This window comes from Elaeis guineensis, chromosome 12 (genome assembly GCF_000442705.2).
Source record: "Elaeis guineensis isolate ETL-2024a chromosome 12, EG11, whole genome shotgun sequence".
In the NCBI taxonomy this organism is placed as follows: domain Eukaryota; kingdom Viridiplantae; phylum Streptophyta; class Magnoliopsida; order Arecales; family Arecaceae; genus Elaeis; species Elaeis guineensis.
Genome location: NC_026004.2, coordinates 11,123,933 through 11,147,114, shown reverse-complemented (window position 1 = coordinate 11,147,114; position 23,182 = coordinate 11,123,933). Strand labels below are relative to the sequence as shown.

The 23,182-nt window shown below is 38.5% G+C and overlaps 1 protein-coding gene across 1 annotated transcript; it reads left to right on the top strand.

The window, feature by feature from the left end:
- Positions 1 to 542: 542 nt before the first annotated feature.
- LOC105037265 (putative disease resistance protein RGA3) lies at positions 543 to 5,084 on the top strand. Its single transcript, XM_010912951.3, has 2 exons — positions 543 to 4,678; positions 4,781 to 5,084. Exon 1 carries the CDS (start codon positions 705 to 707, stop codon positions 4,656 to 4,658), a length of 3,954 nt encoding a protein of 1,317 aa, XP_010911253.2. The 5' UTR covers positions 543 to 704; the 3' UTR covers positions 4,659 to 4,678; positions 4,781 to 5,084.
- The last annotated feature ends 18,098 nt before the right edge of the window (positions 5,085 to 23,182 follow it).

The window sequence follows — 23,182 nt, the reverse complement described above, 5'->3', positions numbered from 1 at the left end:
AGCTCAAACTAGAGTGAAATCTTATCAGTAAAAATTTTGTCAGTTCTTGAACAAGGACTCTAGTTCCTACAAAGTTCAATCTCTCTAGTTCCACATAAATCTTCTTGTTCTACTACTTTTTTCCACCACTTGTTCTCGGACTCAAGATTGACTTAAGCATTGGAGGGTCAAGAATCGGAAGATCTCTATCGATTTTTGACTTATCTTGTAGATTTTTTTGAAAATATTCTAAATCAGACTGCGACCAACCTCCGGCTCGACTTCATCCAATCTTTCCTGTTTTAGATTTTGAGTTTAGCAGAAACAATTTGAATCTACGATTTTGTACCTGATAACTACCTTAGATCAATAAATAAGTTTGGTTTAAGAATATTTTCAAAAATAATTAATAAATAATAATATTTTTTTTAAAAAATTCCTCCGCCAATAATCGTCCATTTGTTGGTCGCTGTTGGAGGTGTGGGGCCCACCACCACGTGATCGATGGTGGGTCGTAAAGCACATCCATCATCCACTTGGTGGATGATTCCATCCGTCTATTGTAGGAAGGATGCAAGTACGATGCCTCCAGGAAAGAGAAGATCGTGCATAGGTCAAGGTCTTTGGGATCTTTTCATACAGGCTTAAAAGGATCTATAGTGGCTCACAATCTCCCCTTCTTTTTGAGTGTTGAGAGATCGATCCTTCTCTGGTAGTCTCAAAAAATGGCCATGATCTTAGATGCCTCTGTGAGAAGATTTGTTGGCAAGCTTTCAGAATTTGTAGAAGGAGAGATGTCGATGATGCTAGGCGTGAAGGATGAGCTCAAGAAACTTCAAAGAAGAATGGAGAGGATAAGAGGTTTTCTTCAATCTGCGGAGCAGAAGAGACATACATACCCGGATATCAATATATGGGTGACGGAGTTGAAAGATATCATGTATGATGCGGAGGATATCATTGACCGTTGTACGATCGAGGGCAGGAGATTGTTGGAAGATCATCCGTCCGAATCAGCGGTACGCCGTCCCTTATCTTTATTTTCTTGCTTTTGCTGCATCAAGTTCCGGCACGAAATTGGTAGCGAAATTAGAAAACTTGATGATAGGTGGAAACATACTGTAGAAGATATATCAATATTGTCTAAACTAGAACCCACTAGGCATGGTGATCAAGCCAGCGGAGCAAATCATCTCCAGACATTTTCTATTGAGGTCAAGTCTGATATTGTAGGGACACAAATTGAAGAGGCCACCCAGAGTCTCGTGGAGTCCTTAATTAAAGAAGACGATAAAAAATACCAAGTTTTGGGGATTGTTGGGATGGGTGGAATTGGCAAGACCACTCTTGCTTCTCATATATTCAATGACGAAAGGATAAAACAGAACTTCTCTATGCGGGTATGGGTGTGTGTTTCTCAGGAATTTTCGGAGACAAGATTGCTGAAAGAGATAATTAGGGGTGCAGGTGGAGATTATGGGGAGGCTGAAACTATGGAGGAACTCGTACGCTGTCTTTCCTCTGTACTTTTAAAAAGATTCTTTATTGTATTAGATGATGTATGGCGGACAGATGTATGGGAGGATTTGCTTAGATATCCCTTTGAAAGTGCAACAGCTAATGGTAGGATTGTGATTACCACTCGAGATACGAACGTGGCTAGAAGTATTAGAGCAGAGATGCATCATGTTGATAAAATGGATAATGACAGTTGCTGGAAATTGCTCCACAAGAATGTCTTTGAAGATGATGATGAAGAGGAGGAGATCTCTAGTTTTAAAAAGATCGGGATGAAAATTGTTGAAAAATGTGATGGTCTTCCTCTTGCAGTGAAGGTTATTGCAGGGGTTCTAAGGTCGATGGATAGAAACACCATAGAATGGAAAAAGGTTCTCGAAAGTGATGCTTGGTCCATGAGCCAACTTCATGAAAAACTCCCAAGAGCTCTATTTTTGAGTTATGAAAATTTACCATCGGATCTTAAACAGTGTTTTCTTTATTGCTCGTTGTTTCCTGAGGACTCTAGAATGTATAGGGAGGATCTTATTTGTTACTGGGTGGCAGAAGGTTTTGTAAAATCAACACAAGGAAATACACTGATGGAAGATGTAGCAGAGGATCACTATAGGGAGTTCATTTGGAGGAACCTTTTACATGGTCATAATGATGACACTTGGTGCACAATGCACGATCTGTTACGCTCCCTTGCTCTTTTTTTGATTCGTGATGAGAGCATTTTTCTTGGCGGCGAGCAATCACCTAACACAAACCCATTGAGTAAACTTCGCCGCTTGTCGATGGTGAACGTGGGGGAGATGGTGGAAGTTCCTGATGTAATAAAACAGCAAAAGTGCTTAAGAACTCTTCTTGTTTGGAGGAGTTATAAGACGAAGATGATCAATAATGAACTTTTTGAAAATTTGAGTTATCTGCGAGTCATGAACCTGAGTGACACGAGACTCGATAGCCTTCCGGATTCGGTAGGAGATCTTTTGCACCTGAGATATCTAAATCTAAATGGGACGAAGATCAAGGAGTTGCCAAAGTCCATCGGCCGGCTTGTAAACTTGGAGATACTAAACCTGTCAGGTTGTCAATCCTTGCCTACTCTCCCCAAGGCCATCACAAAATTGTACAATCTAAGATGCCTTCGTCTAGAAAATACAACATTAACCCATGTGCCAAAGGGAATGGGCAAATTACAGCATCTTAACCATCTTGAAGGATTTGTCGTCGGCCATGATGACAGAAGAGACAAGCAAGATAACGAGGGGTGCGGTCTGGAGGAGCTACAATCCCTGTCTCAGCTGAGATTCCTGTCGATACGAAGGTTGGAGAGGGCACAACCTGGGGGAGCTCTGGTACTCGCGAACAGCCGCTCTCTGAGGACACTAATTTTGGAATACGAACCACCTGAAGATGGGGAAGAAGCAATTGCAATCCAGAGAAATGACCAGATTTATAATGAGCTCGCTCCTCAATCCACCCAACTACAGGAACTTGAGATTTACAACTTCATCGGTACTGGATTTTTCAGATGGATGATATCCTCTCCTTTGAGTGCCTCTTTTCCTAACCTGACAAAAATAATACTCGATCATTGTCTATCATGTCCGCAGCTTCCTCCACTGGGCCTGTTGCCCCAACTGAAATCCCTTTGTATTAACCAAGCAGGTGCAATCAAAACCATCGGACCTGAATTTCTAGGCCTCCGTGCCTCGTCAGCAGCGACTTCATTTCCCAAGCTTGAAAAGCTGATATTTAAATTCCTGTCCAACTGGGAAGAATGGTCGTTTGGTATGGTGGAGGGGTTTGGTGAAGAAAGAAGAGGAGGCCCAAAGTTGCTGCCTCGTCTCAGCAAGTTGGAACTTGACATGTGTCCCAAGCTGAGAGCTCTTCCTCCACTGGGCCTATTGCCCCAACTGAAATCCCTTGATATTAGCCGAGCACATGCAATCAAAACCATCGGACCTGAATTTTTTGGCCCCCGTGCATTTTCCAAGCTTGAAGAGCTGATACTTTCAAACATGGGCAATTGGGAAGAATGGTCGTTTGGTATGGTAGAGGGGGTTGGTGAAGAAAGAAGAGGAGCCCCCAAGTTGCTGCCTCGTCTCAATAAGTTGGAACTTAACAGGTGTCACAAGTTGAGAGCTCTTCCTCCGTTGGGCCTGTTGCCCCAGTTGAAATCCCTTTATATTAGCGAAGCACATGCAATCAAAACCATTGGACCTGAATTTCTCGGCCCCCGTGCATCGTCAGCAGCGACTTCATTTCCCAAGCTTGAAGAGCTGGAATTTTATAATATGGAGAACTGGGAAGAATGGTCGTTTGGTATGGTGGAGGGGGTTGGTGAAGAAGGAAGAGGAGCCCCCAAGTTGGTGCCTCGTCTCAGTAAGTTGGAACTTAACAGCTGTCCCAAGTTGAGAGCTCTTCCTCCATTGGGCCTGTTGCCCCAGTTGAAATCCCTTTATATTAGCGAAGCACATGCAATCAAAACCACTGGACCTGAATTTCTTGGCTCCCGTGCATCGTCAGCAGCGACTTCATTTCCCAAGCTTGAACAGCTGGAATTTTATAATATGGAGAACTGGGAAGAATGGTCTTTTGGTATGGTGGAGGGGGTTGGTGAAGAAACAACAGGAGCCCCCAAGTTGCTGCTTTGTCTAACGAAGTTGGAACTTGAATGGTGTCCCAAGCTGAGAGCTCTTCCAGAAGGCCTACGGCACGCCACCAATTTACAGGAATTGGATATCAATTATGTCCACGACTTAAAAGAAATCAACAACCTTCCCTCGTTGAAATCTCTGAAAATATGTGGTTGTCCGAGGTTGGAGCACGTGGAGAATCTTGATAAGTTGCAATTCCTGAGAGTAATATTATCTTCTTCCACAGAGACATCCACCACCGATGCTGATGGACAGACAGCGAGCCTCCCACAGTGGTTATTGGACCTACTAGGGCAGCATTCTCTTCAAGAATTTCAACTAGGATGCAGCTTACCACTCCTTGAGACCTTCCTCAAGGACGGCCCCGACTGGCCCATCATTCAGCGGATCCCCATGGTCCAGATCGTCGGGCATAGGCATCCAAGTGGCGTATCATATATTCGGTATACCAAGGACCCTCCCACCTTCGAAACCCATATAGTGAAGGAATCTGAAGAATCGGAGAAATGCTAAAGCATCCTCTCTTCACCGAGGTGATTTCTCATGCTATTACATTTTTGTTTCCATTTTTTAGTCTATCCATCACAATGAGACTTGCTAGCATGTATGATCTCATATTTGCTCTCTTTTTGCAGTTACAAATGCTTGTGGAATAGGCGGTTGAGATGGGAATGTCCCTCAGGATCATGGGATCAGTGGGCTCAGCATTTTTACCATCTTTTATAATTATCTAAATCTCTGCATTGGACGTTCTGATTTCTTTTTCCTAGTATTATGATGCAGCTGTAGCTTTCCTTTCCTAGTGTTTTGAAGAAATTGTCATTTGCTTGAGTATAATTTTTCTTCTGAGTGTAACTATTAAGAATTGGTTTATCCACTATAGTTATCTTCTCCATTATGTTGTTGCAACACAATCACAAAGATTTTGAATTTTTTGAACTACCGGACCCATTCCCCCTTTCTGCTCATATTCTGTGCTTTTGTGGCACTTCGTTCAAAGAATATAGGAGTTTTATGATGTTTTTGTGTTGCTTGACCTAGTCTTTGGTTTTGAGAGTCTTGTTGTATGCTTTCTAAAAGAATTGCTTGTAGGAATGTTGTCTTTATGAGAATACACTGAACAAAGAGTTTAGTTTTTTAAAGAAAAGGGCTTGATGACTGCAATGGTCTTGTCAGGGAATCCAGATTATAAGAAATATATTTTAAGAAGGCCTAGCTTCTATAATATCCTAACACTCCTATACTATAAATGAGAATCTCTAGGCCTACCAACTTCTGAATGACTGATGTTGGATAGATTGACAGCAAGATTGAGTTGTTCGGTGCTGTCATGCCTGATAATATTGATCAAATTTTTATGAGTTTGATAATCTCATAAAATTTTTCTCTTTGTTGGGAAGGCTTAATAATCTCCTAGAGTTACTTTGACAAATTTTGATTAATTTTTGGTCTTATTGAATTGGATGAAAATAATAGGTTTTAATAATTTGGTTTATGTTCGTGTGTATCTTATGAATTATTTGAAATTCTATTTAAGTGCTCCAATATATATAGAATATATCACATGTAGTTTTGACATTATATGATCAATGATCTTGAATTGCCAAATAGGTTAATTATGTATCTGAGAATCTTAGATCACCAGGAATTAGCTTACTTTGGGAAGAGAGACACTAATAATCTAAAATTACCATAATAATCTCATTTGAGTCACCAAGTGCTACTAATGGAGCTTAGAGTGGATGCCATCTCCAAAAGCATAGATGAGTTTTGCTGACATGGGCTTCCAATTTAGACAACCAATGGAACACGATTTTCAATCACCTACAGTGCTGATTTAGGTTGCTCGATGCATCGTGGTAGCATATGCAGGTCCTTCCTATGCTCCGCACAACTCCGCTATTGGGACAACAGCACTAATCATCTGAAAACCACCAACAGCCACAAGAGAGCAATTAAATTTCTGAACGACGAAGCCAGCTCATTCATCAGCTCCATTGTCAATCACTTTCACTGGAAGTTAATCTTGAGAAAACAAGCATGCGGTGGCTCCCAGACAGGCCACATAGACACAAGCTGTAAGGTAGTTCGCAAAGATTTGGAAGCCTGATTTTATTGCCAACTAAAGCCATGAACCATTCAATAGTCACTGTCACGTCCCAAATCCGGGACATAACACAGTCATGCTACTAAAAGATGGAGCTCACGATAATACGAAGTCAATCCATCATAATCATCTAAAATCCATCAAATAAAAGATTAAATTTTTTATTCATCAGATAATTAAATCAATATTGGTTCAGAGCATCTAAATCCAAAAGAAAGTACTAACCCGAATCTCAACATTCATAAATAACTACAAATCCGTGATCATAAAATAAACTAAATTTTCGCTACCAAATTTTCAAGCTTGCTACGCAGATCTTCAAGTTTAAATCCTTCAAATCTGAATTTTTTTTACCGGTCCTAACCTTATTCCTCTGTTCAAACAAAAAGAAAACAAAAAAAATATGAGCTACACTAGCCCAGTAAGTAGAATTTGCGCTTCCTTATCGGATCAAGCATAAGTTTTTCATGATAATGCAATATTTAGAAAATAACAGATAATACAAAATAAAGTATTTCATAAAGCATATAATAAACGAGTCATAAACCAATCATATATGCATAAAATCATGTATATTTCACAATCATGAATCATAAATTATTTTTGTCATATATTCATGTCAACTTTCGAAACATTGCTCCCAGATATTCATGCTAAGGTCACTATTATATCCGTGATAGGGCCATATTTCTTAATCGACAGAGTTTTTGTTTCGTGTGCCAACTTATATCCATTGACGGGGTCATGTTTCATGTGGATGCTAGCCCGGATGTCGACCTTTTTGAAGGAATTTATTCATAGCTATCTGAGAGTCTTTGAAATTCTTATATCTTTTTCTTAAAATATACGTATATATAGATGAAAAACAATAAAATTCATGCTTCCTAATCATGCTATTTTCATAAGACATATTCATGAAATCAATGCTCATAATAAAACATGCTTTTTCATACCACATATGCTGATCCTTATTTTATGAAAAATATGATTTCATCAATAACAATTCTTTGCATGAAAAATATGATTATTTAAAAATAAATAAGGAGCATAAGATCCATTTACCTCGTTCATCTTAGATCTTCAGACTTCATTAGAAGGATCAACTAATCTTATTTAAAATATCAAATCATCATCAATTTCTATTCCATAAATATAATAAAATTAAATTATAAGGAAAGAGGACTGTTGTTCGGATGTGTTGGACCATCCAGATACCAGGGTAATTCAGGGTCTCTGATCTGAGGGTCAGATTTAAGTGACTTGATCAAGAAATTATGAAGCACCGATTAGATTAAGATCAATCAATAGAGTTCATTAATCATGAATTTGAAATATACTTGATATGATCAAATGAGGTTGACATACAGCACGGATATCAAAGCAACTTCGGATCATCTTGTTAGAGTCAATATGAGCTCCTAAAAGATGAAGACATGACTCGATACAGGATTCATAGACCTTCTTAGAGAGAGAAAGTCGGTCATGAGAGAGAAAGTGGAGAGAAAATCTTCGTATCATTCAAAAGTGGCAGTCATAATTAAGATCATCAGAGATCATATCAGAATGACTTAATATGGATTAACCATGATCGATGTTATCAATTTCAAATAAGGATCGGATCGGGATCCAATCTACTGCATGAATTTCGAAGCAATATCAGGTTATCATATTTTCATCTCAAGTTTATCCTAAGGTCTGTGATGCAATCAGAGAGAGAGAATGACCCTAGAGAGATAAAATCCATAAAAAAAGATAAAAGGTTTAAAGAGAGAAAATAAAGAGAGAATTTAGAGAGAGAAACTGGAGAGAGAAGGTAAAGAGAGGAGAGAGGAAAAGAGAGAAAAAATTCTTTCTTTTTTTTCTATTTTTCTTTTTCTTCTTCTTCTTCTCTTTTTTTTTTTTTTTCTTTTCTTTTTCTTTTTCTTTTTCTTTTTCTTTTCTTCCTTTTTCTTTTCTTTTCTTTCCGTGGTCTTCCCTGGCCGAAACAGGGGACCGACAGGTCCCCTCCCTTTGACCGATCGTCCGGGCCGCTGCCGGCATGGCGAAGGCCGGCGGCAGGGGGCAACCCTCTCGAGTTCGGAGAGGCCAAGGCCGGCAGTCGGCAGTGATCATCGGTGCCGAAAAATCAAAGAAAAGAAGAGACCAAATAGGGGGTCCCTTCTCCGACGAAATTCGGTGACACCCGTCGTCGGTAGGTGCACAGAGGCACGAAAAAAATGAGAGAGGAGAGAGGAAGAGGAAGAAGGGCTTACCTCAGCCTCAGGTGATCTCGTCGGCAAGAAATCGCGACGAGCACGAATCGAGGGGCCACGGCTTCAATCAAAAAAATTAGAGAGAAAATACCAACGATCATCGGTGATTGCTATGTCCTCTCATAGAGGAGAGGAGGGGGGTTCTTATAGGGCTCATCCTAGGGTCCTTCAATGGCCCTAGGACTCCGATTTTCAATCGAAATCGGGGAAGGAGAAGACTCCGATTGGGAGTCTTCTTCTCCTATTTTTTTTTTCTGAGTAGGCTTAATGGGCTTTAGGCTCAATAGGTCGGGTTATCACATTCTACCCTCCTTAAAAAGAATTTCATCCTTAAAATTTAACGTACCTTCATTTTCAAATAAGTATGGATATCTCGTCTTCATATCATCTTCAAGCTCCCAAGTAGCCTCTCTCTCCTCATGATTACTCCAATGAATCTTCACATATAGAATGATGCATCATCTTAGCACTTGCTCTTTTCGATTAACAATTCGGAGAGAAAATTCTTCATAAGTTAAGTCTTCATGAACTTACAATGGCTCATACTTTACCACATTATTTGGATCATGTACAAATTTTTTCAGTGATGAAACATGAAAGATATTGTGCACTTTAGATAAATCCGATGGTAAGGAGAGTTCGTAAGCAACATCTCCTACTCAGCTCAAAATTTTAAAAGGTCCAATATATCGCGGACTCAGCTTGCCATGTCTCTCAAACCTCATGACACTTTTTGTATGTGATATTTTTAAAAAAATATGATCACCGACCTGAAATTCTAATTCTCTTCTTTTTCTATCTGTCCAACTCTTCTGTCTATCCTGTGCTGCCTTGAGTCTTTCCTTGATCAGATAGATTTTCTCTCTAGCATCCTTTTATTATCAGTAAAATCCTTCCTTATTTACAACTAACGTATTTCATAATATCTTTTGATTTAAAGGATTAATATTTCTAATTAATTCAGACTACCATGCTTTTGCTGCGCACTCTGATCTCAACTTATCAAATTATCTAAGTCTATCAAAAATAAAAATATCTTTGTATGTTAAATCAATCAAAGATAGATCTAACTTTTAGATTTCATAGAAAATTTAAAGTTTTCTTGTCATTACTATCTCTTAGGTATAGCACATCAAAATTAAATCTTCATTCACCTTCTATGTTTGAACTTATTACATAAGCTTCACCACTCCTCAAGAATCCAATATATCTAGAATTAATTTGAGTTAACCTTCGATTTACCTTACAATCATTTAGATAACTTCCAAGCCAACCTTTCTTTGCAAAAAAATTAACATCAAAATCAGCAAAGTTATCATGTCCTTTATCCATATAAGTTTAGCATTCTAATATTATCAAATATACCCAACATAACATATCAATACCTCCCACTTCATTTCAGGATCAACACTTCTCGTACTCAGGTCAACCCTACTAATTGGAATCCAAGATATAACTCGTCAATTCTATTATAGATATCATGTGCCACTTATGCATAAATTTTATCATAATACCTATTGGTTTGAAATCAAATTATTAAATTTTTTTTTTATATCTATCATGTTCCTCATGATCTTAACCTCAAGTTCAAATATCACTAAAGTCACAATCCCGAATAATGATAACCTTAAGCTCAAATACCACTTAAGTCATATTCTCTAGTGATCATAACCTAAACTTTATATCATTCTATCACATCCTTAATGATCATAATCTTAAGCTCTGATATTATCCATCATACTCCACTCTGTCACATCCTATTGATCATACATAAGGTTTTGATATCACTTCATAATCTCAATGATCTTAAACCTAAGCTCTGATATTATTTTATCATATCCTAATCATTTATATCATAATCCCCAATGATCATAACCTAAGCTCTGATACCATAAAATATCACGCTCCAAATCCGGGACATAACACGGCCATGCTACCGAGGGATGGAGCCCACGATAATACGAAGCCAATCCATCATAATCATCTAAAATTCATCAAATAAAAGATTCAATTTCTTTATTCATCAGATAATTAAACCAATATTGGTTCAGAGCATCTAAATCCAAAAGAAAGTACCAACCCAAATCTTAATATTCATAAATAACTACAAATCTGTAATCATAAAATAAACTAAACTTTCGCTACCAAATTTCCAAGCTTGCGACACAGATCTTCAAGTTTAAATCTTTCAAATATGAATTCCTTTTGCCGGTCCTAACATTATTCCTCTGTTCAAACAAAAAGAATATGAGCTACACTAGCCCAGTAAGTAGAACTTGCGCTTTCTTATCGGATTAAGCATAAGCTTTCCATGATAATGCAATATTTAAAAAATAATAGATAATACAAAATAAAGCATTTCATAGAGCATATAATAAAATGAGTCATAAACCAATCATGTATGCATAAAATTATGTATATTTTACAATCATGAATCATAAATCATTTTTATCATGTATTCATGTCAAGTTTCGAAATATTGCTCCTAGATATTCGTGCTAAGGTCACTATTATACCCGTGACAGGGTCATGTTTCTTAATCGACAGAGTTCTTGTTTCGTGTGCCAACTTTATACCTGTTAGCGGGGTCATGTTTCATGTGGATGCTAGCTCCGAATGTCAACCTTTTCGAAGGGATTCATTCATAGCTATCTGAGAGCCTTTGAAATCCTTATATCTTTTTTTAAAAACATACGTATATATAGATGAAAAATAATAAAATTCATGCTTCCTTATCATGCTATTTTCATAAGATATATTCATAAAATCAATACTCATAATAAAATATACTTTTTCATACCATAAATACTGATCCTTATTTTATCAAAAATATGATTTCATCAATAACAATTCTTTGCATGAAAAATATGATTATTTAAAAATAAATAAGAAGTATAAGATCCACTTACCTCGTTCATCTTAGATCTTCAGACTTCATTAGAAGGATCAGCTAATCCTATTTAAAATATCAAATTATCATCAATTTCTATTTCATGAATATAATAAGATTAAATCATAGAGAAAGAGGACTGTTGTCCGGATGTGTCGGACCATCCAGATACCAGGGCAATTCAGGGTCTCTGATCTGAGGATCAGATTTAAGTGATTTGATCAAGAAATTATGAAGCATCGATTAGATCAAGGTCAATCAATAGAGTTCATTAATCATGAATTTGAAAGATACTTGATATGATCAAATGAGGTTGACATACAGCATGGATATCAAAGCAACTTCGGATCATCTTGTTAGAGTCAATATGAGCTCCTAAAAGATGAAGGCATGACTCGATACATGATTCATAGACCTTCTTAGAGAGAGAAAGTCGATCATGAGAGAGAAAGTAGAGAGAGAAAGTGGAGAGAGAATCTTCGTATCATTCAAAAGTGGCAGTCATGATTGAGATCATTAGAGGTCATATCAGGGTGACATATTATGGATTAACCATGATCGATGTTATCAATTTCAAATAAGGATCGAATCGGGATCCAATCTACTACATGAATTTCGGAGCAATCTCAGATCATCATATTTTCATCTCAAGTTTATCCTAGTGTCTGTGATGCAATCAGAGAGAGAGAATGACCCTAGAAAGACAAAATCCATAAAAAGAGATAAAAGATCTAGAGAGAGAATTTAGATAGAGAAATTGGAGAGAGAAGGTAAAGAGTGGAGAGAGGAGAGAGATAGAAAATTCTCTCTTTTTTTTTAATTTTTCTTTTTCTTTTTCTTCTTCTCTTTTTTTTTCTTTTCTTTTTTTCTTTTCTTTTCTTTTTCTTTTTCTTTTTCTTTTTCTTTTTCTTTTCTTCCTTTTTCTTTTCTTTTCTTCCCGTGGTCTTCCCTGGCCGAAACAGGGAACCAACAGGTCCCCTCCCTTTGACCGACCGTCCGGGCCGCAGCCGGCACGGCGAAGGCCAGCAACAGGGGTGGCAACCCTCTCGAGTTCGGAGAGGCCAAGGCCGGCAGTCAGCAGGGATCGCCGGCGCCGGAAAATCAAAGAGAAGAAGAGACCAAATAGGGGGTCCCTTCTCCTACGAAATCCGGCGACACTCGTCGCCGGCAGTTGTGCACAGAGGCACGAAAAAAAAGAGAGAGGAGAGAGGAAGAGGAAGAAGGACTTACCTCAGCCTCCGGTGACTTCGCCGGCGAGAAATCGTAGCGAGCATGAATCGAGGGGCCGCGGCTTCAATCGGAGAAATCGGAGAGGAAACACCGGCGATCATCGGTGATTGCTATGTCCTCTCACAGAGGAGAGGAGGGGGGTTCTTATAGGGCTCATCCTAGGGTCCTTCAATGGCCCTAGGACTCCGATTTTAAATCGAAACTGAGAAAGGAGAAGACTCCGATCAGGAGTCTTCTTCCCCTATCTTTTTTTTTTTTTTTTCTGGGTGGGCTTAATGGACTTTAGGCTCAACAGGCCGGGTTATCACAGTCACAATAACTGTTACTTCCCTTATCCTATGCCATTTGAAATTTAGTACCAGAATTAATTCTTTTTATTATCTTATTATGGCATTAAATGGAGCTTTCATTTTGCCCCAAGCTGAGAGCTCTTCCAAAAGGCTTACGGCATGCCACCAATTTACATAAATGGAGCATCAGTAATGCCCATGACCTAAAAGAAATCAAGAACCTTCCCTCATTGAAATCTCTGGAAATATGGAACTGTCCGAGGTTAGAGCATGTGGAGAATCTTGATAAGTTGCAATTCTTGGAAGCACGTTTATCTTCTTCCACATAGACATCCACCACCGATGCTGATGGACAGACAGAGCGCCTCCCACAGTGGTTATTGGAGCTACTCCAAAATACCCCGGCCGGCTGCTTTGCAGAATTTAAAAAAATTTAGTCTGTACTGTAGCTTATCACTCATTAAGACCTTCCTCGAGGACGGGCCCAACTGGCCCATCATTCAGCCGATCCCCCGGGTCAGGATTGAAGAGCATTGGCATCCAAATCGCAGCCCATCACCTATTCGGTATGCCAAGGACCCTCCCACCTTCGAAATGCATATAGAGGAATAAGAAGAATTAGAAGAACCAGAAGAATCGAACAACTGCTAAAGCATCCTCTCTTCTTCTAGGTGATTTCTCCTTCCATTTCTTTTTTGTTTCCATTTTTTAATTTATCCATCACAATTTGCTAGCATGTATTTTGTTGATCCCATATTCGCTTCCTCTTTTTGCAGTTACAAATGCTCGTCGAATAGGCGGTTGAGATGGGAATGTCTCTCAGGAAAATGGGATCACCGCGCTTGGCATTTTTACCTTCTTTTTTTAATTATTTGAATCTCTGTATTGGACTTTCTGATTTCTTTTTCCTAGAGTTATGATGACAGCTGCAACTTTCCCAGTGTTTTGAAGACATTGTCATTTGCTTGAGTTTTTTTTTTTGGGTGTAATTATTAAGAATTGGTTTATCCACTATAGTCGTCTTCCCCATTATGTTGTTGTAACACAATCACAAAGATTTTGAATTTTGTGAACTACCCGACCCATTCCCCGTTTCTGCTCATATTGTGTGTTTTTGGGGCACTCGTTCAAGGAATATAAGAGTTCTATGAAGTTTTTGGTAAATGGTATTTGGTTCGTCGACTTAGTATGTGGTAAGGCTGCAAACGGATCGGGTTGATCCGTGATCCGACCCGATCCGATCCGGTTAGATCCAACCCGAATCCATTTAAAAGACCCATGGAGCCGGGTCGGGTTCAAAAATTAGACCCATTCATCTTTCCGGGTCGGGTCTGAATTTTCGGAATTTGGACCCGACCCAATTCGATCCGATCCGTAAAGACTTTTGGATTAATTTGGATCTCAAGATATATGATCCGACCCGATCCGAACCGGATCCAAATATAAGACCTGAACTCAGTTAGAATGACTCATCCAAATAAGAATTTGGGCTTGGACCAAAAGAGTGACTCACCCAAATTCTTTCTTAAATCTCTTACTAAAATCTTTAATACTGTCACACTATCACAAGATCATTAATGCACTGCACAAGAAATGCCATTCTTACAGCTAATCTCGAAACTTTTCTAAAAGTCCTTCCACAAACACAAAGTAAATTGAAGACATACCAACAGTTGTTCATAATTAAAATATCCAGTTACTTGTTTACTGTTGTACATTACTATTGCCTTAGGGATGGTATACAATATCCACTATCAATGGTGAAGTGAGAAGATGTAGGAAAAGAGAAGAGGAGAGAATATCTATATGAAAAGATAGATATGACCATGCTATTTTGCTGTCAATGTGACCTCTAATTCCACTTTATGTAGATTTTTAAACCCATGATCCGATCCGACCCGAATTAGACTCGAACCGGATCCGCATTTCATGGATTGGGACTGGGATATATATGGGCCCGACCCGACCCGACCCGAATAATCCAATGGATCAATAAATTCGGTCATGGACCCGATCCGATCCGATTTTTTATTGGAATGGGTATGGGTCTAATATCAAGACCTGATCAAAAAATCGGGTCGGATCGAGATTACGCAAGACCCGATCCAACCCTGCCCATTTGCAGGCCTAGTATGTGGTTTCAAATTCTTTCTTGCTGAATGCCTTCTAAAAAGAATTGCTTGTAGGATGTTGTCTTTATGAGAATACACTGAACAAAGAGCTTTTAGTTTTTTCAAGAAAAGGGCTTGAGTGCAAATGGCCTTTTCAGGGATCCAGATTATAAACATGCAACTTGAAATGCATTTGCGGATCTGGCAAGTTATTCCTTGAGTCTGATTAGAGAGTCCTCTGGAACTTGTTGTTCTAAAGCAAGGTTGTTTTGGTTATTATATATAGAGGATTCGTTTTAAAATAAAAATAGAACTCTCTGGGCCCTCGGTGCGTTTGCTGTAATTTATATGGCAATTTAGAGGATGCTGTTTGTGTTACCACTACATATGTGAGCTAGCCTAGGATGTTTCGAGACAATTCGAGAATGTCAACTTTCAGACACTTCAAGTCCTCGTGGTAAGGTTCTGAGCCCAAGGTTTGATTGGAGGCTGCAGAAGAAGAGGCGCAGATGGAGTTTATAGCGCACTGTATGCGGATTCAAAGTATGCATGTGTCAGGTTTGAGCCTGAGAAGAACGGCAATTTCCCAATATTGTCAAGTTGAGCAGCAAATTTGGCAAGCGAGGTGGTAATATCTTCAAAGCAGAAGGTCTAAGCTGTGGTGCTGAATCAGGCGGCGTTAGTGAGGAAGCAGTTAAGATCGAATACAGCTCTTGATGCGAAGCCGGGCATAGCTATTTCAGGAGCTACAACCTTGTTAAACAAGGCTTATGATCATTGTGGATAGGTTTTAGCAGAGTATGCCAAGACCTATTACCTGTGTTAACTCTCATATCCAATGTTTAATCCTCTATTTGTTTACTTATATTTTGCTACGGTATATGGTGCCAGGAAATAGGCATTCAGCCTTCCCCTTCTCATAAGAAATATATTTTAGAAGACCTAGCTTTTATAACATCCTAACACTCCTATACTACGAATGAGAATCTGTAGGCCTACCAACTTCTGAATCACTGATGTTGGATGGATTGATTGCAATATTGGGTTGTGGGTACTGTAATGCCTGATAATAATGATCAGACAACAGCGTAAGAAGTTTCTCAACTTGCTTCACAATCTTCATTGAAGAGGTCTCTTGCTGCTCAACGTATATATAGCCCCCAAACTATGGCCACTTGGCTCGTAACTATCTCAAATGGGTCTTTTTGTCTCTCATGCAAATAGAATTTTAATAGTGAGACTAGATCATTCATCAAATTGGCCATCCTGTGAGAAGAACTTACCTTACCATTGATGAGGCTAGAATCATTTTGTACATCAAAAATAGTTACTCCTTGTAGAGTCTGTGTACTACATCCTCCTACTCCAACCTGGGACACCTACTACTCGCTAGTGATGTCGCTAGTAAGGCTCTCACATAGAACAAAGTTTGATGGATGAGCATCATCTGGGTAGTATCGAAGTAACAACCTACATGCCACCGAGAATGTCCAAAGGCTTGTTGGCCGTTTTTCTTGGTGCTAGAAGGTTGAATCAAGATGTCTAGCCAGATCAATTCATACGTGTGCCACTTGTTCAAATTAGAAAGGATAAAAAATTGGTAATAGGTCCTTTTGTCTTAAACCTTCAAAGACTTTCACTACTAAAATACTGCTCCTTCAGAAAGTGCTGGCTAAGAAACCAAGTTAGGATAAAAATAACTAAAGAATAATATTAATTGAAAGATGGGAATAGATGATTAGATAACAACTAGCCCACAACGGCGGAGTGGCCTCTCTAATCGTGAGATCCACACCCTACCATATCACATCATAACTTCTAGATGTGCAAGCAATTATCTCCAACAAACTTTCTCGCATGTCCCAAGATGCTGATGGCAATTTTCTCCAACCCTTGCTATAAAAACCATTCTCAGAAGATCCTTTAAGTAAGTCTCTAAAGTGAAGTTTGAGTCTGAAGAAGCCCCTCTAGTTTAAGGTTTAACTGAGTCATCGAGTTTGACTCGTGAGCTTAGAAAGTGAGTGACGAAGAAGATCCTTAATTATGAGAGTCTATCACAGTTTTAGGCTGAACAGAGTCTCAATGGGACTGGCCTCAATTGAACTCATAACTATTTAGGTCGGCTTTATTATCTCTTTGGCAAATTACTTGCTACCAATGACCTTATCCGATGCCATTGCATGCTTCTTCAAATCCCTTCTCACAATGTCTATTCATGTCGTGATGATCTTTGGCTCCTCTTTCTAAACCCTCTAACATAAACCTAAGTAATTATTGGGGCCTTCCTAGTTCTTATTGTATATATCCATACCATCTCACTTTTCCCCTTGTCCTAACAAATGCAATTCATATGTTTCATATAGTATGCTCGGTTCCTCACCCTATGCATCATAGATCAGTCACATGTACATTTCAAACTTCTTATCTCCACCATATAATGTTCACATGCTTCAACCCTCTCTAGCACCCATTAGTATGGCCTTTTACGATTCTAGAACGTCTTTCCTTTAGTTGGTCAGCATGAGTTTGTAAATCTAAAAAGCATCTTGTGGGGTTTCTATGCATCATGCTCATCCATCAAGCTTTGCTCTATGTGGGAGCTCTACTAGCAGCACCGCTAATGAGTAGTAGGTGTCTCAGGTTGGGTTAGCAGGATGTAGTCCACAAACTCAATAAGGAGTAACTATTTTGAAATACAAAATGGTTCAAGCTAGCCTTATAAAGGATCAGGTAAGGTCTTCCTAGAGGATGGCCAATCTGATGTATGATCTAGTCTCATTGTTCAAGTTCTATTGGGATAAGAGCCAACAAAACCTGTTCGAGATAGTTACAAGCTAAGTGAGAATAATTGTTGAGCAGCCAGATACCTCTTCAATAAAGATTGTGAAGCAAGTTGAGAAACTTCTTATGTTGTTGTTTGATCATTATTATCAGGCATGACAGCACTCACAACACAATCTTGCAGTCAATCCATCCAACATCAGTCATTCAGAAGTTGGTAGGCCTCGAGATTCTCATTGTAGTATAGGAGCGTTAGGATATTACAGAAGCTAGGCCTTCTAAGATATATTTCTTATGAGAAGGGGAAGGTTGAATGTTATACTTGTAGAACCTCAGCTTTGTTTACTCCAATCTAGTCCATTTGGGTAGTTCACAATTTTTTTTTTTTTTTTAAGATGAATATATTATAAAACTCCCCTTAAGTAACATACAATTCAAGATCTCATCTCTCTTTGATTAAAGCTAGTGCAATAACCAAATTTGGATCAATTATCAAAAGTTTTCTATCGCATTTAAGATTAAAATATAGACTAATATGATTAGTACTAATTAAGTGACTACAAGTCTAAGATTGAAATCATCATCTTGATATAAATGCATGTTCATTCAAGATTGAGTTGGGATCAGTTTGAAAGGAATCTCAAATGACTCTCTATGTGATTAGCCACATGGGTGGCTACCCAATTAGCTGCATTTTTTGATTTTCTAAAAACATGGGTCATCTCAAAGTTGATATTTAGTATAAGATGATCCAAGATCAACAATGATATAGGTGAAGGTGAGAAGATCACTATATTTGGTTGTGCTCTAGTGTTCCTACATAGTAGAAGTCTAAATCCCCTGGCTCCTAAAATCACCATGCAACTTAGTGATATTAAATTTATCCTTGAGGCCGTTAGGCTGAAATTTGGAGACAAAAGTGTCCTTCAATCTAGTAGAAAAAAATATATCCAAAAATGCTAATTTTTGGAATAATTTTTTTTTTTTTGCTGTGAAGAGTTTGATAATCTCATAAAAAAGTTTCTTTTTATTGGGAAGGCTTAATAATCCCCTAGAGTTACTTTGACAAGTTTTGATTAATTTTTGGTCTCATTGAATTGGACGGGAATAACAGGTTTTAATAATTTGATTCATATTCATATGTATTTTCTTATGATTTATTAGAGAATTCTATTTAATTGTTGCAAAATATATAGAATATATCACATGTAGTTTTGGCATAGTTACATGGTCAGTGATCTTAGATTCCCATGACATGCCAAATAGATTAATTATGGATCCAGAAATCTTTGATCATCAAGAATTAGATTACTTTGGGAAGAGGCACGCTAATAATCTAAAATGACCATAATGATCCCATTTGAGTTACCAAGTGCTACCAATGGAGCTTAGGGTGGCCGCCATCTCCAAAAGCTGAGTTTTGCAGGCATGGGCTTCCAATTTAGACAACCGATTGAACACGACTTTCAATCACCTTCCATGCTGATTTAGGTTGCTGCTCGATGCATCATGGCAGCATATGCAGGTCCTGCCCATGATCACACAACTCCGCCATTGGGACAACAGTATTAATTATCTGAAAACCACCTACAGCCACAAAAGAGCAACTAAATTTTTGGATGATGAAGCCAGCTCCTTCACGAGCTCCACTGTCAATCACTTTCACTGAAAGTTAATCTTGAGAAAACAAGGATGCGGTGGCTCCCAAGCAGGCCACACAGACACAAGCTGTAAGGTAGTTCGGAAAGCTTTGGAAGCTTGGTTTTATTGATGTTGCTATTCAGCTATTAACAGAACCCAGCCAAAGTCATTATTAACCGTTCAATAGTCACAATGACCATTACTTCCCTTATCCTGGTGTTCTTGAAATTTAGTACGAAGTAATAAATTAAAGAATAGTAACAGTTAGCCCAAACTATTATTCAGTTAGAAACAATTTTTTTAATGGTGTGAACTTTTTAGAGAAAAATTAGTTAAATTTTGATTTTGAAAAAAACATTTTATTTAGGGACATATCGCAAATGCCTAATAATGGCTGTTATTCCTATTATTACATGATGATCGTTATAAGAGGACAATGGTAAAATAACAGTCATAATTTGGATACCGGTTACTAATATGCATAACATGACAGACAAACTACTATAACAGCTGTTAGAATGTTGTAAATGCTTTCATTTAGATCAAGCTTGTAAGTTGTAACTGCATAGCTCCATGTACGAAATGTCTGAACAAAATTTTTGTCTTTCATACTAATAAACGCACCTTCAGTTTCCTAGTTCTTTTCATCAGCAAACTCTGGAAACCGTCTTTGGTCACTACTCCCAAGTAAAAGCTACAACAAGCATTCATGGTCATACCTGATTTTGAAGAACCACCATGACCTTCATGCACATACAAGAAGCCAAAAATAAAAGACCTAATGTACATTTGAACACCATCACGTTCTTCACAGTATTATAAAGCAAACTAATTAGAAATAATCAAACAACTGGAATCAGGATGGCATGCAGAATGGCTGCTTGGTTCAATGGGAAAAAAATTTTATTACCATTACAAATGGTTCACTAGATGGTGGCAATATGTTTATTAGATTCTTACAAATGAATGATGCTTGTATGCAGCATTATTGTAATGCACCACAATCAGCAACGAAATGGGGACATTTAACCACACAGACCACAATATGTAAGCCCCAAAAAGAAGAAAGAAAAAAAGTTTTTTTTTGATGGAATGAGGTAAGTGAGACCCTTCCCTCGTGTGTATATATGATTCATAATGATAAAGGATGCTGTTACAAAAGGAAAGAAGGTAAAAGGAGGGGATGTTTACAGAAGCAGAAAGCAAGATGGTTGTTACAGTTAGTTTTAACTAGCTAACAGCAGCAAAATCAGGAAGCAAGAAAGTAGAGTTTGGAATCTATTTCCAGGGTATTAGTACGTACAAAGATTAAGTAAGAAGTGGGATATTTCCTCTTGGTGAGAGGTTATATAGGAACTGTCTGATAGATTATCTTTTCAACTTCTCGTCCATTCCTCAAGAAGAGATAAAATCTTTTTCACCATGGCGAATTGGCTGAGAGCTTCACAACGAAAAATTCTGTTATTCCTTTCCTTCCAAATGCACCATAAGGTAGTAGCAACCATTGTATCAAAATGTCTCTGAAGTTGTTTATCAGCATGCCGTTTTCTCCACAGGAGCCAGAATTCTGTGACATCATTCGATAGATTTGTATGAGGGAGTAATTGTGACCAAATTTCCTTTGTGAAGCGGCATGAGGTGAAAAGATGATTTGAGGCTTCGCTATGACCACAACAGTGCGGACATTGGCTTGGACCTTGCATTCCTTTCTTTGTTCAGAATATCCCAGGTTAGAATACGCTTGTTGTAGCAGAGCCAAATGAAAATTTTGCATGTCTTTGGCAGCGGAAGCTTCCAAATCACTTTGCCAAAATAGGAGATAACTCCCCATGAATTAGAAACTCATAACATTTGGAAACAGAGTTCCTATTGGATGAGCTCCAATCCAACATCTGTGATCTTCATGTTCTGTAAGCTGACTGTCGTTGAAGCTTGGTTTGAAGTAGTTTGATATTCTATGATGCCTGATGAGGGAAGTGAGCATCTGAGTTGTTGGACCAATCTGAATTGGCCATGAAATCTGCTACACTAATGTTCTGAAAGAAGAAAAAAGTTGACAGCAATCAGCTCGCTCCAATGGAGTACAATTAGTAGTTTTAATTAACTAAGAAGAGAGAGGATTTGGCTGCGACCTGGAGAGGGAAAGCAAACTATTTAATAAAATAACCTTTCATCTGGCGACTGCTAAGATATGATGGAGAACCATGGCCAGATGTATGATGTGGGACCAAGATCTACTAGCAAATTAGTTTGATTGGGTCAGAAAAACTTGAAATGAAATTAAGTCAGGTTAGGCATTTGAACCTAGCCTAATAATAACTCAGTGCAACCGGTATTTGGACTAAGAATAAAATTTTGTCACTGTTTTCCTTTAATCTTGTACTTTTCATGTTACCTTTAACTAAATTGCGGTGCATGGGACTTTTTGCCTTAATTATTTTCCTCAGAACAAAAAAAGGTAGAGTTCAAAGTTGCTATATAGAGTATAATTCTCGAAATTATTCCCTTATATCCTTCCTGCGGAAGACCATGCGGCTCTTAATACTAAATCTAAAACACATGTACGATTGGGGGCAGATGTTGGAAGCCCTCCCCAAAGATGTTCAAATCTTTGGAAAAATATCATCAACTCTCTCCTTGCATTTTAGAATAGAATTCCATTCAATATGGGCAATGGAAACTCTAGTTCCTTCTAGAAGGACTGCTGGCTGCTGGCTGCTCCTCTCAAACTGGTCCTTTTGGACCTCTTTGGCCATTGCATCAAGAAGAATGGCACTATCTCAGAGTTCTTCAACTGCATGATCTTATCTTGGAGATTTAGACTGTCATCTTCCTCATTGACGACTCTTCAAGCTCAATGAAATTCTCAACTCTCTTTGTTGGCATCAGTTATCGTGAGTGACGAAGAAGACAAAATTGATTGAAAGGCAAAATCGAATGGATTTTTTCTCTACTGTCTCCCATTACCGATTTATCATTTCTGGAAGGGTATGATGTTCTTTTGCATCTTCCTTATGGAGCACTCCTTTACCTCTAAAATTTAAATGTTTTTTGTGGCTTGCTAGGAAGAAGAGGCTTAACAGTAGGGAATTCACTAGCCACAGGATTGGTAAGTATTTGGGAGGTTGTGTGCTATGTCAATGCTCCATTGAGTCAGTTGATCATCTCTTCTTTGCTTGCCCTTCTTCACTCCTATTTGGAAAGCCATTTGTTCGTTGCTGTGCGTTTTGCTTTCACACTATTCCTTTGAAGCCCTCTGCATAGACTGGAGAGCAAGGAATTTCGGATAAGAAGCTCATAGGCCGATCTTGATGCTAATGCCGCCGCTGTCTCTTGGTCATGTTGGTCTGAGAGAAACTCTAGGATCTTTTGGGTTGGTCTATATTCTGTCTTGACGGGATTATTGCTGAGCATTCAAGACTACTACGCAAATTAAGAAGAATAGAAGATCTCTTATATGGTTGAAGCTGATAGTTGGTGCCATGTGTCGATGGCCTGTTTCAAATGAAAGTCTCTCATTTGGTTCTTTGTTGTGGTCAAAACACTTCGAGACCCATGCACGGAGGGTTCATCCCAACAAAAGATGTTGTCCACTGTAACTGCATACATACCATAGATATAAACTTACAATTCTTGAACCGTAACTAGTATGCTTGTGGCCGCCAGACCTCAACTTTGTCCCTTGAGCCAAAACAGCCTTGGGCCAAAACGGCTTTATCCTTAGACTTTGGCCCA